Source organism: Apaloderma vittatum, unplaced genomic scaffold, assembly GCF_000703405.1.
Source record: "Apaloderma vittatum isolate BGI_N311 unplaced genomic scaffold, ASM70340v1 scaffold13705, whole genome shotgun sequence".
Taxonomy (NCBI): Eukaryota; Metazoa; Chordata; class Aves; order Trogoniformes; family Trogonidae; genus Apaloderma; species Apaloderma vittatum.
In genome coordinates, this window is record NW_009717752.1 from 1559 (window position 1) to 17057 (window position 15499).

At 46.7% G+C, this 15499-nt stretch overlaps 1 protein-coding gene across 1 annotated transcript in view; it reads left to right on the forward strand.

Moving 5' to 3' along the window:
* Positions 1 to 5167: 5167 nt before the first annotated feature.
* LOC104274406 (kelch-like protein 3) overlaps positions 5168 to 15499 on the forward strand; it is a 31637-nt gene continuing 21305 nt past the window's right edge. The window contains exons 1-3 of the mRNA XM_009870023.1: positions 5168 to 5280; positions 8225 to 8331; positions 13474 to 13595. Of these exons, the coding sequence (XP_009868325.1) occupies positions 5243 to 5280; positions 8225 to 8331; positions 13474 to 13595 (267 nt within the window). The 5' untranslated portion in view covers positions 5168 to 5242. The remainder of the gene's footprint in view (positions 5281 to 8224; positions 8332 to 13473; positions 13596 to 15499) is intronic.

A 15499-nucleotide genomic window follows, 5' to 3' on the forward strand; every position in this document is an offset into this window, starting at 1 on the left:
GAATAGGGAAAACCCTTGGAATGTTATTTTTTTGGTTAAAGAGTTAAAATGTCTGTAATTCTATCTTTCTCTTTGAGTGGGGGTAGTCTCTTCATAGTATTTGTTTGAGAAATACAATATTCGCCTTTGAAAGCAAATGGTATTGGCATATTTGAGTTATTTTGTGTTGTTTCCATTACTGTCAGCAAAGACTTTTCTTCTCAGTAGTTCCTGAAGTCTACTTTTCCCCCGAGGGCTCCTTTGATACGAATATCCTTTGGGGAATCTGTTGTACACCAATTGTGTGTTTTTCTAAGCTAATGTCTCCATGTTGCTGTAGTCACTGAAAAAATCCAACTAAATAGTTAAATAATACTGCTATTAGAATAAAAATAATCCTTTCCATTATGCTACCTCCCATATGTTTTAATGATAATACACTTCTCTCAAATCCTCTCAAAATACATGTCAGTATTTGGATTACATCAGTCATATTTTTTTTTACTGTCTTTGTATATACCAAAAGACACATTCAGAAACTGAGGATTTTTATAAATATACCATTACACTGACATCTTTTTCTTACCATGTCTGCCTGACTCAAGGAATAAAAGTATTGGCATAATGTATTTATGCTGTGATTTTGGCCATTGATTCTAAACAGAGAATTAACGCTGGTTGAGGTAAAATAATATTTCATTTTGGTGAGACTAAATTAACACTTGGATCTCCATTTACCTTAACAGAGGCACAAAAGTTTTGCACGCTAGTAATTGCTGTTGGGCATCTATCAGATTTTTAGATCAGAGCTGTACCAAACCTCTCTGAAACGGAAGCCTGATGGTTGTAACGTATCCCACAAGGAAGCTCCATAGGCTTTGAAAATTCACAGTTAGCCGGTCACTTTTAAGTTAATAGGAGGATGTGAAGTGCCCATGGAGGTGTTGGATTGCCCACGCTGAGAGCAGGTTGCTGAGCCCTGTTTGACCAACCTTGGGGGGCTGAAGCTCTGTGGTGTTTTGGGACAAGCCACAAAAGCAGACCTCAGCCTGCAGTGTGCAGGCAGCAGAGGAGAGCAGCTCCCGGAGACCTTGCACAGCGGGGTGAGGCTGGACTGGACATCCCTGGAGTCCCATCATCTCTCCAATGCAAGAGCCGGGTGGAGAGGGACCTTCGTGGTGTCCACGCGCGGGCTGGGAGCTGAGCCTGTTGGCTGTTGTGCAAGAAACATGAGCAGAGGCTCATCCTCCGCTCCGAAGGAAAGTGCCTCTGAGATCTGCCTCTCCTCTAGCCTGAACTCCTGGCTCCAGTAAAGCCACTGGTAGAATTGGTTTTGGCAGAGCAGGCATCTGTGTTCCTGGGGTTTACCAGCTCTCTGCACAGCAATAATCTTACCAGGGGACAGTTTAGCTCTAAGGCAGGCTTTTATTCTTTCATGTAATCTACGAAGACATCTGTAATTACTGCTGGTAACTAAGGCAACCCAACTTTATAGTTGATGCGTGCGTGCAGCAGAGCGACGGGTTATGGGTTTTTAAAATACCTTTCTGCTGGTTGGTATGTGGCCGCGCTCAGGCAGGAGCTGTGCTGGGAGCCCGCGGGGGAGCTTCAGCCGAGCCCTGCGAGTGGGGCTCAGAGAGGAGGAACACGGTGTCAGCGGGGTTGTGATCAGCTTCCCTGGCTGAGCTGGTGACTCTCAAATCAGGGTTTGTTTGTTCTACTTGGGGACAGCGTTGAAAGGCCACATGGGAGGTGGCAGTGGGGTTGGCACTCGCTGAAAGTAAGAGCCTCTTTGCTTCCTTTAGGAGAATCCTGCTGGGTCCCTAACGAGGATGTTCATCTGGCCCAGGGATATTAAATCATTTTCCCATTCGCTTGATGCGTGGCCTCGGATAGCCCAGGAATAGAACAAATTGCTCCTGGCAGCCGGCTTGCGAGTCCTGCTGGTGTGGTAGGACATCAGCTCGGCAACCGCGGAGGTGCTGGGGAGAAAGGCTCAGTGGTCACGGGGTGCGGGAGCTCCTGCGTGTCCCGGTGGTCCTGGCTGCAACTTGGGATCAGAGGACCCTGTTGCTCCGATAATATAACCAAAGTGTGATATTCTTTAGCATTGTGGGGAAATCCCCTCAGAAAAGGGCTATGCAGTGCACTGTTTTGGTCTTCTCAGGCATAGCTTTTGCTTTCTGGCAGGTCACATTTGCTTGGAGCATTTAGGTTCTTGCGTTTTTATGTTGGAAACGTGTCTGTGATCTTTGAGAGTGTGTGCATGAGGGTGTGAAATCTTTCTCCTACGTCCTCCGTTCATTACTGGAAGTCAGTTCTGTGGAAGCTGAGTCAGTCTCAAAGATGAGTTAAAGGCTCTTGGCCATTAATTTTTCAAATGTGTTTTTTATGAGTCATTTGGAAAAACTTAAATAGCATATCTTGATTTTTTTTCTTTTTGAAACACGTTTTCAAGCAGACAATCTGCAGTATTTTCTTATGGCGAGTCTTTGGCAAAATGTGAAATCCACCCCTGCTACTAAAGCTGAGGATGTCTTTTAGGATGCTTTTAAAAAAGTTACTTTTCGTGCTCTTTCTGAGGAACTGATTGATCTTTTTTCAGAAATTCTGAAGCAGGTCTCCTTTTTGCTTGTAAAATACACAGACAAATGTTGATGGAGTTGAGGCTTTGTGAAGTCTTGTTGATCTGACATTTACTTTGGTGTTCAGTGAAACTTGCCCTGTCTTTTGAACTGTATCTTTTGTCAGTGGAAAAGTTTGAACAGGATGAGTTGGTGCTGGAGTGCTAATAAATAAATCTCAGCGCTGTGCTTTTTGTTACTAAAGGAGCCCTGTGATTTTTGTGTGCATCACTTGATTTTTGGATCCTGTGAGGTCTGCTTTGACGATGACCCGAGCGGTGTGTGGCGATCCGGCTGTGCTGCCCCAGGAGCAATGGGTATGGCTTGTCCCTGCCACCGCTTTCAGTTCCACTTTTTTTATTATTATTATTTGTTTTGTTTGCTCCCTGTACCCGTTTTGGCTTTAGAGACTGAAAGCTTGGTGAAATCACTTGTGCTTCCAGCGCCTCGTTTTTCACTCCTTGGCTCTGGTGTGCTGCAAGGGCAGGTTTAGCTGTTTAGAAAGCAAAGGTTTACACTGTGGTGTTTAAAGCTGTGGTCAAACTTCACTTAGACTAAGATTTCAAGCAGGGCTTTTGGTAGATACAACACTGAGGCTTAGCTGAATTTGGCTGTGTCCCTGGAGCAAGGAGACTCCCTCGCTGGGGTGTGCAGGCTCGGAGAAGAGCCGAGTGCTGCTGCTGCTCCTTGCTCCTGCTGGCGCTACGTGCGGCACAGCAAGTCTGGCTTTCCTCAGGGACGGAAGAAAAGCTGGTTGTGTCGTTGCCTGGTACCAGTCCCTTGAATACCAAACGTTTAACAAGAGGTACTCTTCTTTCTGATTTTTTTTTCTTTTTTTCTTTTAATACAGCCATACCAAGCTAATTGGGTGATGACTGTTACACAGCCTGGGAAATTGTCTCCCTCGCTGGGACATGTGCTTGGTGATGTTGCCCTCAGCCTTGCAGCTCCACTTCTGACTGAAAATATTTCACTTGCTCAGCAAAGTGAAAGAATTGGACTTGGCTGGTTTTTGGCATTAACCTTTGTCTCGGGCACAAAGCTGGAGGCCTCTCGGCGCACAGGCATGTATTCGAGCTGCGTGCAGCTTGGCTGCTGTTCAGTGTCTTGTTTCTAGAAGAAGGACAGTGCAGCCCGCTGAGGACAGCTCGGGGGGCAAAGAGCTTCCTGTGGTCTCAAGAAACACAGTGCTGATAACAGATTAGCAGCAAGCAACGGTGCCGATGTAACGTTCAGCAAGAGCTTCACACTGTCAAGGGGTTGTAAATTGTGAATAATGGTCATTTTTCGAAGGAAAAGTCTCTGTGTGTGAGTATATATGTATCTAAATGTATATGTGCATGCATACATACCGTAGCAGGCTTTATACCCTCCTTCAGATATCTTCTAGTCCCCAGTGGAGCCAAGATGCTGGGCTGTCAGACTGTTGGTTTAACTCAGTTCATCTTTTTTTTAATCATGATACAAGCCTGGCTAACAAAGGTGCCAGGGTGGAGGGCTCAGACATGAAGCTGAGGGAGACTGTCCTTCCGCAGGACCTGAGAAGGTCCCCAGTTGGGTGAGTGGTGGTGATGGAGTTGCCTTCTGAGGTCTGCCATTTGCTTGGGGTTGGCTTTTGACATGGACACCCTTGCTTGACTTGCCTTGCTTGCCTTTGCCAGCGGGCAGGTTTGAAGGGTGAGCAGTGAGTATGAGCAGAGCAAAGACCTGTCTCTAAGTGCTGCTTTTTTTCACAGGTGCAAACCTTTAGCTGTGAGTGATTTCCGATGCTTTTAGATCAGGGAGGTAGAGATATCGACCTGATGTCAATTCTGTGTAAAGAGCCAGCGCTCCCCGCAAAGTCACGAGGACACGTGTGTGCCTCGGGCACCCATTGCCCTGGTTAAACACAGCGTGTAACGGAGTGCGTCTGGTTTGATGCTGCCTATATAGCTGGTGGTTCTGATGGGAAAGTCTGATTTAATAATCCTTTCTACGTATTTCAGTGGCACTAAATAACCTGTTTCTAAATGGGAAGTGGCCTCTGTAAAGCTAATGCTTTGGAAGCTGCATAGGGCCTTTGAAAAGTTCTTTTCTACTTGCCTTTGTAGAAGAAGACACAAGTCATGTATTATATGCTTGCGTTTTTGAGGTGGGACCTTGAAGACTAAGCTTCTCTTTCTTTGTATAGATGTTCAAGTATCCATGATACTCCTGTAGTTCCCAGTGCTGAAGTCTATTCATTGAGGCAATTATGTTCTGGCTTGAATTTCAACTTATACTGCTTTCCTGGCCCAAAGCCTGTAAGGCTGGGCTTTGTCCTCAAGTGTTTGGCACTTTTTCCTTTCCTGCCCTGCTGACTGAAGTGTGGCCTGTGTCGACGTTCGACTTCCACGCAGAAGTAGCTGCATTTTGTGATGCTCTTCATACAGTGAACCCGAGTCAACTAACAAACCTTCAAGTGACTCTGTGCATAATACCCTGTGCTGCAGTTTTATGATACTTCTTTTTAAGTGTCATTGAATCAAACTTTTTACTCATCTTTTTTTTTTTCTTTTCTTTTTTTTGTCTCTGTTTTTAGCATTAAGCAGAGTTCCCGATCCTCTGAGACAACTGAAGATGAAAAGGACCAGCGCACAGTGACAGTCAACCCCTCTCACATGAGAAAGGCATTCAAGGTCATGAATGAATTACGGAGGTACACTCTTGACTTAATGGGTACCCTCTCTGGTATCACAGAAATGTGCCGAGTGGAACAGAAAGGCTTCTTTGAGTGTTAGGAAAAAATTCTGTTCCACCTTTGCCACAGCTAATGGTTCTGCATAGAGAATTAGTAAACAAATAGGAAGAGGACAGCTAAAATAATGCCCTTTTGGGGTGGATTGCTCTTCCCCACCTCACACCTCTCTATATTCCCAGGAGAAGGAAGCAAACTACGGCTCAAAAACATTATCTGAGCAACAGCCTTCATTTATAGTTGATAATTCATTTTGTTGTTCCCATTACTTACAGCAAATTCAGCTGTAAACTGTGTTCTTAACTGAGCTAATGGTCTGAAAACTAATAATAGAACATTACAGACATTAGGACACCTACGCATAATTACAGACCAAAGATTGTTAATGTACTGTTCTTACTCGTTTTAACTAGCAGCATCGCTCAGTCTGAGCTTAGCACTCCAAAGGAGGGGGTAAAAAAAAGCAGCAGCTCGGGAAGAGTGTTATCTCTCTACTTGGAAAATTGAAAATCCTGATACTGGTTAAAAAAGAACACTCTGGTCTCTCTACACGGCTGCATGGGTACAGGGAGAGTGGAGCCTGCAAAAATATCAGCAAACACAGTCTTCGAGAAGTGCTGCCATCACATGAGCGGTTTAGTGGCAGTGGTTAAACCTGAGTTTTTTCTTGGTTGTTGTTATCACATGAACCAGACAGAACGTTCAGTGAGCCTTTTTCTCTAGTTACCATTCGAAGACACAGAAACCCAATTTTTGAAAGATCCTATGGAAAGTACGTGTGTTGTACACATGAACCATATGTGCTCCCTCCCTGTCCAGATGGTATGATGAAACCAGGTAACACCCTTTGCTCTTCCTGCACACTCAAAGTACTCAAAAGATGCTGGATTAACCACCTCTCTTCTGTTCATTATGTGGTTTTTCCATATATACCTTCTTCAGTATGGACAAGGATTAGAAGTGTCACCTTCCACAGACGTCTGACAGCCGTTCACAGTTGCACACGAACAGAAAATGGAAATATCCTTGCTTTGTAACAATTACATGAAGTGGAGTATGTTTGGGGGTTTGTTGGTGTTTTTTTCTTTTTTCTCTAAATTGGCATCCCTCTTGTCCTTTCTTTCTACTGAGACCCAAGGACCTCAAAGCAGAGGTTTGTGCAGCTATATTCAGAAATCTTGTGCTGCTATTATTCCTTTGTTAATTGAAGCATACTGGGAATAGCTGGAGACAGACAGTGTTTCTTAGTGCCTGTCGTTAGCTAGATGTTGTGCAATACGGAAGTAATAAAACACAGAATACTGAAAGCTGCCCTGAAGCACCTGTTTGATGTTTTCTTCTCCTGGGTACTCCTTTTTTGTCAGCTCCTGCTGCTGTTCTGGAATATACGGTTCCCATGTCTATTGTGTGTGCATTGAACTTGCGATCTGCTGAGCTGTCAACAATGAGCGTTAACAGCAACCTTGCATAATAGTGCCTCCATTCAAATGCATCCAGAAATCTCATATAGAGGGTTGAGAAAAATCTTTCTGAGCCTTTAACCTATTTGCTATATATTGTTCACTTGAAATTTTTAGCTTTCAAATGTAGATGAAATCAATTTCATGAGTGGTACTTTAGATAACTATAGTGAAAAAAGGACTTGAGCAGAACACCTTTTACATAAGCTGAAGGAAAAGAGGAGGCCTCTGTTAAGAGGCTATTAAAGAGCTCTCCTTGTTGCCATCACCCCTTCCTAACTGGGGTGAATTTAGAGCACGGACTACCAGTTCCTACTTTTTTTTCCAGTTTTCAAGCTATAACCCTCCACTTCACGAATATTTTGTTCATATATTCCAGTGTATGGAGAAGAGGAGACATCGCTAGTCCATTGGAAGCTCTGTGTGTGTTTATTTGATATGCAGTTTCCTAAGGACAAAGTGCAGCGTGGTGATAAGCATTTCTGAAGGCACGGCGACATCTAGATTTACAGACACTGATCCTTTTTCGGGCTTGACATTTGAAAAGAACACCCTTATTTTGCATCTGTATGCTCAAATACCTTAAACCAACTTATTGGGAGGCTGAGCACTTCTAACCGTCTAGCATCTCCAAAGCCCTGTGCAAACATTAGCTAATGAATACTCAAAGGACATACGTGGGGCTGGTAGAAAAGGTCACTCGTTAATGAAGTGACTTTTCCAAAGCTGTACAATGAGTCAGTGGGGAGCTCAGAAGTTTTTTGGTTTCTCTTTGGAACCTGGTGCTTTATCCCAGTGACTCTTAATTCCTAATTCCTGTGGTAAACAAAGGCCTCAGGCTCATGGATAAACTCCAGTGACTGACATCTCCTCACTGGGAGATGGCTGAGGCAGCTTCTGTGCTGGTCAGTGCCAGGAGATATTTTGGTGATCACGTTCTTTAGGGCCAAACATGGAAGGAAATATAAAAATAATTTCATTTTTCCACTCTACTTCCCCCTGTGGAAAGACAAAAGAGCTGCTGATGTTCCCTTTCACGGCTGTTTCTTGTCCTACAGGTCAACTAGTGCTTGGCGTCAGGTAGTGCCCAAACTCTCCTGTGCCTTGTCCAAGCATTTGAGAGGTGGAAGGAGCCTCTACCCATCCATACTTCAATCAGCATATACGCCTGGTTTGGCTTCCAGATTTGTATTTTTTTTTTCTGAGAAAAGTAGAACCAGAGGCAAGGCTGCAGCATCCGGAGGATTCAGGCTTTGCTTTGTAGGCAAACACTGATAGGAGCTGGTAGCTGAAGGATTAGAGGACCTTCCACTGGGATTTGGCAGAAGCTCAAGTACCTTGTCTGTAGTGGTGGGCCTTCTGTGTATTTTTCAGGCTGTAGAGATGTAGCTTTTTGCCTGACTGGGAGTTCTGAAATGATCTTTGTCTTTTTCTGTTTTTTCCAGCAAGCGGCTCCTCTGCGATGTGGTGATTGTGGCCGAAACGGTGGAGATGGAAGCCCACCGCGTGGTCCTTGCGGCTTGCAGCCCTTACTTTTGTGCGATGTTTACAGGTACTCTTCCTGGCGCCAGACGGGCAGTCCCAGCTGTTGCAACGGGCTGTTGCAAACCCAGGACGTTCTGGCTGTATCTCTGGCAGGAGCTGCAGACGTAGCCAGTGAGGAAGGGTTTACCTTGAGAGGGAAGTAGTCCGCTTAGTTCTGTGGTTTGTTACTTGATGGATGATGCTGGTCATCCTTGACTAATGCCTCGAGGCGTGGTGTAGGGGGTGGTTGTATGGCTGTGGGGTGAGTGGGTATCGTATGATTTGCAGGAAGAGTGCTTTGAGGTTTGACTTGCTGTTTTTTGGGTTGTGGGTTGTTGGGTTTTTTTCTTTTTTTTTTTTCCCCCTCTCCTTAACAAGACCTCGGGTCATGAAAACACTTCATTAACATCAAGCCACGTGTGCGGTGCCCTAAATGTTCGTGGTGCACATCAAAGAAGTTGCTGGCAAAGGAGCTGTAGTTTCAAGGCTCAGTCCTGCCGATGCTGATTTGCAATCACGGATGTTTAATCTCCCATGGCATTTTTTTTGCTGCTGCCTGAAATAACACCGTTGTTCTCTTGATCCCAGTGTGTTTTAGCAGCCCTGCCTCTTTGCAGGGTGTGTTGCTGCAGTCTGGTGTATTTTGGTAATGGCAAATGCAACCTCAGTGTGAAGAGAAGACGATGACAGAATTATTGCGCTGATTGCCTCATTCCTGCAGCAGGTGCCCTTTGGAGGCTGCGCCCAGGTGGGGCAGGAGAAAAATCCATGGCAATTCCAAGGCAGGGGATTGACCAGTTCATGTAAGACATTCTGGTAAAATTAGTCTGGTCAGAAGCTCCTTAGCTCCCTTCCTTTTCCTTGCCCTCCCTTCCAGGATAAGAACTGACTTAACCAAATGCAAAGAAAATGATTGTACGCCCCAAGAAATGGCTGTTACTGTCCCTCAGCTTCAGCACGGGTGACTTTTGGGGGTTTTGCCTCTGTTTCATGTCTCTTTGCCCTAGATCTGGGGCTTACTTCTTCATTTCAAAAGCCTTGAGATCAGACCTTGTTTTATTTGCTTTACTGGAAGCAGAACATTAGCTTTTCTGAGGAAAAAGCTTGTCGTTTGGGAATCTTTTTTCCATTCTGTAATGCAGGAGAGGGGAGAAACTTTACATGTAAACCACATGTCTGAATGTGAGATGAGGTGTGAGGTTTGCTGTGGTGGATTTTATCAGTGTGGTGAGCTAAGGTGGAGAGCATTTGTGTTTTTTGAGGCACTGGCACTGCACCGTGGAAGTGGGAATTGGCCGCGGTTGTGACGCAGAGGAGCAAATGCTGCTCAGAGCAGGGTGCCTTGAGAAGGACTTGGGAGTGCTTCTGGTGCTCGTTCCTGATGAGAGGTTTAAGAAAAAAGAAAAAATTATTGGAAAAAACCCCTCTGATCCTTAGAGGTCATCCGAGCGGGAAGGTGGTGGTGCGGGGCAGCTCATGTTTCCATGCAGGAATTCTCTGGGCCGTGTAATCCCTCATGCCTCGAGTTAAACAGTAATCAGCTAAACCGCCGTCACGTGGACGTCAGCTCCCCTGGGCTGGGTGACAGCCTTGGCGGCTGCCCATCCCCTCCCCCTGCCATGTGCCCAGGGGCAGTGGGTCAGGCAAAGACCAGTTCTCCCTTCGCTTTCAGTCTAGCTTGTCCCAAATTTCTAACGCCTGGAACTCCTCCTTGGGTGTGTGATCTCCTTCCAGCTGTGTGGTGGTTCACTCTCTGGAGGGGGACATTTTAAAATCGCAGCTTGAGCCTTACTTGTTTTTTTAGTGTGTCTTGGTTTGTTGCTTTTTAATTAATAATTTATTTTTATTGCACATCAGGGATGCAACCCGGTGGCTCGGGGGCAGCCGTACCGTGTGGGTGTTTGCAGGAGTGGGCGGGAGCTGCTTGTTCACTCCAGTTTCTCACTGGAGGAGCCGCTCGGGGGGGCACGGGGAGCTGGAGGGTCCCCTGGCAGTGCTGGCAGCCTCGTGATAGTGGATGATGAGCATAAAGCTGTGAACATTGGGAACCAAACTGAGACCCCCCAGCTCACCCACCTTCACCTGATGCTTGCTCCCCGGGCCCTGTCCATGTCGTTTGGGCCTGACTTTGGACTCATGAATGATCTTGGGATGACTTTGGGGTCTTTCCTAAGCAATCTAGTCTCCTCTGGTTAGGCATTCTTCTTTGAAATAGCCTTAGGAAGTCTTCCGCTGCTGGGCACCCAGCACTTCCTAACCGAGTGTCCTTCCCTGTACTGGCTTTCTTAGAGCATTTTGGAGCATGGTTGGTCCTCGTTGGCACCGTTCTGTGGGGGTGATTAGGGACAGTAATTTCCATCTGTTTAAAAGAAAACAGAATCATTTCAGAAAGGCTAACGGGTGATGCTTCTAAGACTGCTCCTGGGAGATATCTGCCAGAACTTCACAAGAGCTGAAGGAGGAAGCAGCAACGCAGGAACCTCCCTTGCAGGTCTCGCATGTGGCTTCAAAGCGCTTGGCCCGTGTGTGAGAGACTGTGGCTTTGTTATCCAGTGCAGTCACGTTCTCCTTCAGCACAGCTCTGACTTCAGAAGCAACAAAAGCTGTAGCTGTGCACTGGAAAGCCTCTCTGGAGTGCGGTATGTAGGAGGCAGCACAAGCTGCTGTGCTGGGTAGAAAAGGCACCATGAGCTGCTGCAGGTTTGTCGGTAGTTGATCTTGTGACAAAGCAGGAGAACTCTGCTCTCTCCCCGCCTTGGTGAGCAGGGGCACAGCTGGGTGTTGAGTGGGATGTGTGAAGGGCTTGCCTTCGTGAGAGGCTGGTGCCTGCAAAGTCTGTCCCCTAAAGAGGACCTGTCTGGAGCCACTTTGCCCGGTGCTTATCTGCCTTTGTTCCCTCCTACCCTGTCTCTCACCTCTGTCCTGCCGCAGCAGTGCAGGGACAGGGTCTGTGCAGTGCCTCATGCAGGGCAGCCCTTTCCTGACACAGCCCTCATGTACGAGAGATAATGTTAATGCTTCGAACTGTTCTGTAATGAAAGTATCAGGTATGGCTCAAGACTGACTTACGAAGACGTCCTGGGGTTGGGTTTTGTGGGCTTCAGGGTGTGGGGTTTATTTTCCGAAGGGATGTGATGCCTTATTTGACTGACTGTGCGGCTGCCTGTAGCTGTGCCTTTGCTCTGTGCTCGGGGCAGCTCCTTGCCTGCTTCTGGCCCACAGCAACCCCTGCCTTGATTCATTCATGGCTTTTCTCCGTGATTTTCCTCACTCTGCAGAGATAGAGATGCATCAGAGCAGCATCCTCTGACGAGTGACAGGTGCTTGATGATGCCCGCACAGCCGGAGGGGATGGATCCCACCTGACCGTGGGGCACAGCACGTGAGACTCCCCCTTCCCATCGTGTGCCGGGCTCTCACCAGAGCAGAGGCAGCAGAGTCCATTAATATGCAGGGCTGGCAGCTTGCTGGTGGGTGTGGAAGCCCACACAGCCTTTATTTTTGTTGCCTGTGTCACATGAGCGCTACAAAGACAGATGATGTTATTGCATTGGTCCCTCCAAGCTGTTTCTACATCGATCTCTGGGTGCGTGTGTCCATGGGTCCTGGTGAGCTGCGGGGCTTGGCTGCTCCGCTTGCCCCTCGCTGTGCTGATGAGGTTATTTGGGTGCTCTTTACAGGGACCCCCAGCTCCACGTAGGCTCATGGGGGCTGGCCTGTTCTCCGAAGACCCCTCTCATCTCTGCAGATATTCAGTTTTGGAGGTTTTTTTGGTGAGGAGGAAATGTGTGAAGGAGATGATATTTATTTTGCCAATTAAAAAGTCCTGCCTGCTTTGAAGGCCTCTTAAATGTAGGTCATTTATCCCTTTGTACTTGCACGTTTGTATTCATGGGCTTCTCTGAATAACGTTTTATTATTTAATTTTAAAAATTGAATTTGAGGCAGATATTATTTCAGCATACATTTCCCTCGGAGCATTGTTGGCTCTTCTAATACTTATGATCTGACCCCACTTTTGTTATTTACCTCTCTGTTGACATAAGAGAAGCCTTAAAAGTTCAGTTTCCAGGTTCCAGATTTTACTCAAGCTTGGACTCCCTTTAGCATCTGACTCTGTGCTGTGCCTTCATGTGCCTGGCCATTTCTTGTCACACGCCTTACAGAGATGTAGGCTGTAATTACTTCTCCCATGGGCTGCAGGAACTATTTTTCCTCTTAATCCCACAGCAGTACTGAGTCACTAGATTTCATAGAGTAGTGATTATTCATGCTCAGGTTTGAATTGACACTCCTTCACGCTCTCCTTTCTTTAGCTTTATCTTTTTCGCTCATCTTTGTCTTTTGGCTTGGGAGTTTGTTCCTTCCTTTCTGTGTTTACTGAAGATTTTGGTAATTAAAACCTGGATGATGTCACCATGTGTGTGGACACTGGAATGGTCTCAGAGGATTCCTTTTTCCCGGGGTCCACAGTTCTGCGACGTTCCCTTACATACAGGTGGTGCCTGCACAGTGTTGGCTGCAACAGCAATGGGGAAGGTGTGCGTGGAGCACTGGCTCTTACACAGATATGGGGTTTACTTGTACATCCATAGGGGAATACTTCTCCAGTTCTGCATGTTTGGCTTTTCAAGTTATGTAATTTGGAGAAAGTATATAGCTTGGCTCCAAAGGCTGCCTTGCCTCTGTGGTGTGAGGCTGGGGAGGCGAGAGGCAAGAAATACACCCTTCTGCACAGGTGTAACTGTTTGGACAGGTTACAGCAGCACCTTGGATGTAACTGCTGCCATGTGTGCTTGTTTTCATCGGCAGGTTTCAGATTCTTCCCAAAGAAGGAGGGTAATGCTGTTGTAGGGTACACCACAAACCACCCTAACTTAGCTGTTGCAGCTTACTCATGTCCCTATACGTGTCTGAATGCAGGTGAACTGCAGCAGGTTCTTTTCTGGCAAAAAATTGAGCTTATTGCATTTCTTGACTTTTTGCGCTAATGTCTTCAAATGCTGAGATGTTTTTCAGGTGGCATTAAGAGACTTCTGGGAATTTCACTGTTTTTTCTTCAGTGGTCGGGGCAGTCTTTTAGTCAGATACCAGGAGGATGTGCTGGATGGATGGGGAGCAAGGTCCTGCAAAGCAAACTCTTTAATTGTGCTTTTGCAATGAATTTCAGGAGACATGTCTGAAAGCAAAGCCAAGAAGATTGAGATAAAAGACGTTGATGGGCAGACCCTGAGGAAGCTGATTGATTACATCTACACTGCTGAGATCGAGGTCACAGAAGAGAATGTGCAGGTAGGTTTGGCTCAGTGACTCTCACAGAGACGCAAGAAAAAAAGCTTGAAACTCAAAGGCACAGGTTCTTTGAGGGTGAGTGATCTCTTCAGGCTGCAGCAAGTAAAAGGTTGAGCTTGAAAAGAGCTACTTCCAGCCCCTGTTTAGTCTTGAGGCACTTAACTGCTTTCCCCGTGCTCCAGTCATGTTGCATTTAGCTTTTGTGTCAAGCTCTTATAACGAGAGTAGGCATTTGCCTTCCAAGAAGCTGTGCTGGCTTGTGGGTCAGTCTGTCGAAGGTCAAAACAGACTCAAACAAGCAGCGAGGCAAACTTTGTTTTAAGGTCACGGTAGAGGAATCTGGCTGTTAGTTTTTAAATTCCTCTCAGTAGTTTGAGTTGTTTGGCAGAGCTTTGAGTGGAACGTATTGCTCAAATTGAGGGCATTCTTCCTTATTTTTTTTGTGTGTGTGCACTCTGTCTTGCATTTCTTTGAGGTAAATATTTGTCCAGAAGTGGAAAGAGTAATTGAAAGGCAGCCTACAGATAAAGTGGGATGCTCAGGAAGAGAGCGTTTTGCCGTGTCACGTGGTTGTGGCTGCTGGTAAAGCTTTTTCTTTGGCTGTTCTTGTATTTGTAATACGAAGAGGGCTGTGCACTTAGCCACTGATTTCTGGAAGGGACGCTGGGAGCTCATGTGCGGATGTGCTTTTCAGTCGGTCTCTGTTTTTATTCACAAGCGGCCGTCTGAGTCTGTTGTCTTTCTCTCTGTGCCTTGGACTTTGGTCAGGGTAACAAGTCTGTCTGTGTCCATGATGCTGGAGAGAGAAGGGCAGTGCTGCTGCGTGCATTCTGTTGACCTAATTAAGATGGCAAAATTAGACTGGCCCTCAGGGAGGGTGCAGGTTCTTGCTCACCTGTTGCTGGAAGGAACTTGGACAAAACCCTGAGCTACGTCTGCTTTGCCGTCTAAGCCCTGTGCCATCCTTTGTGACCTAAGTCTATGGATGTCTTTTGCCTCTTCTGCCCTCCAGTTTTACAAACTTGGCTTTCTGGCATGCTCTCAACCTGGCAGTTGTCACATCAGTAGGAGTGTGACCCTGGTTGCCCTACAGTGAGGCTGAGAACCAGCAAGTGAAGAGACCTTCAAGGTGCTGTTACAGCAAAAGCTGAGGCTCAAACGCAACTGTGGGTTGTTTGGACCCACTGTCTGCTGGTAGCATGTTGAACTACCGTGTTGTCGGGGTCATCAGGAGCTGAGATACAACATTTCTTCAATGGGGAACTGCAGTGGAATTCTTTGGAACTCTGGGATCTTCCATTGCTGGAGGGAAAATGACATTACATGCTCTCAGGCAGGTCCTTTTTTCCGTGGGAAATGTGCTTTCTGAAACCCATTGCTTCCCTTCCATGCTGCTGGCTTATTAGGTGGCCCCGGAGCACCCAGTCGGCTCGTGGGCCCTGCTGAGCTCAGGATGCCGGGAACTGCAGTGGAATTCTTTGGAACTCTGGGATCTTCCATTGCTGGAGGGAAAATGACATTACATGCTCTCAGGCAGGTCCTTTTTTCCGTGGGAAATGTGCTTTCTGAAACCCATTGCTTCCCTTCCATGCTGCTGGCTTATTAGGTGGCCCCGGAGCACCCAGTCGGCTCGTGGGCCCTGCTGAGCTCAGGATGCCATCCGCTCTGCCCATTGCTGGAGGGAAAATGACATTACATGTTCTCAGGCAGGTCTTTTTTTCCATGGGAAATGTGCTTTCTGAAACCTATTGCTTCCTTTCCATGCTGCTGGCTTATTAGGTGGCCCTGGAGCACCCAGTTGGCTCGTGGGCCCTGCTGAGCTCAGGATGCCATCGGCTCTGCTGGCCCCAGACAGTTGGCCCTGACTGAAGATGGCTTGAAGGCCTCACCTGTGCTCTGGCTGT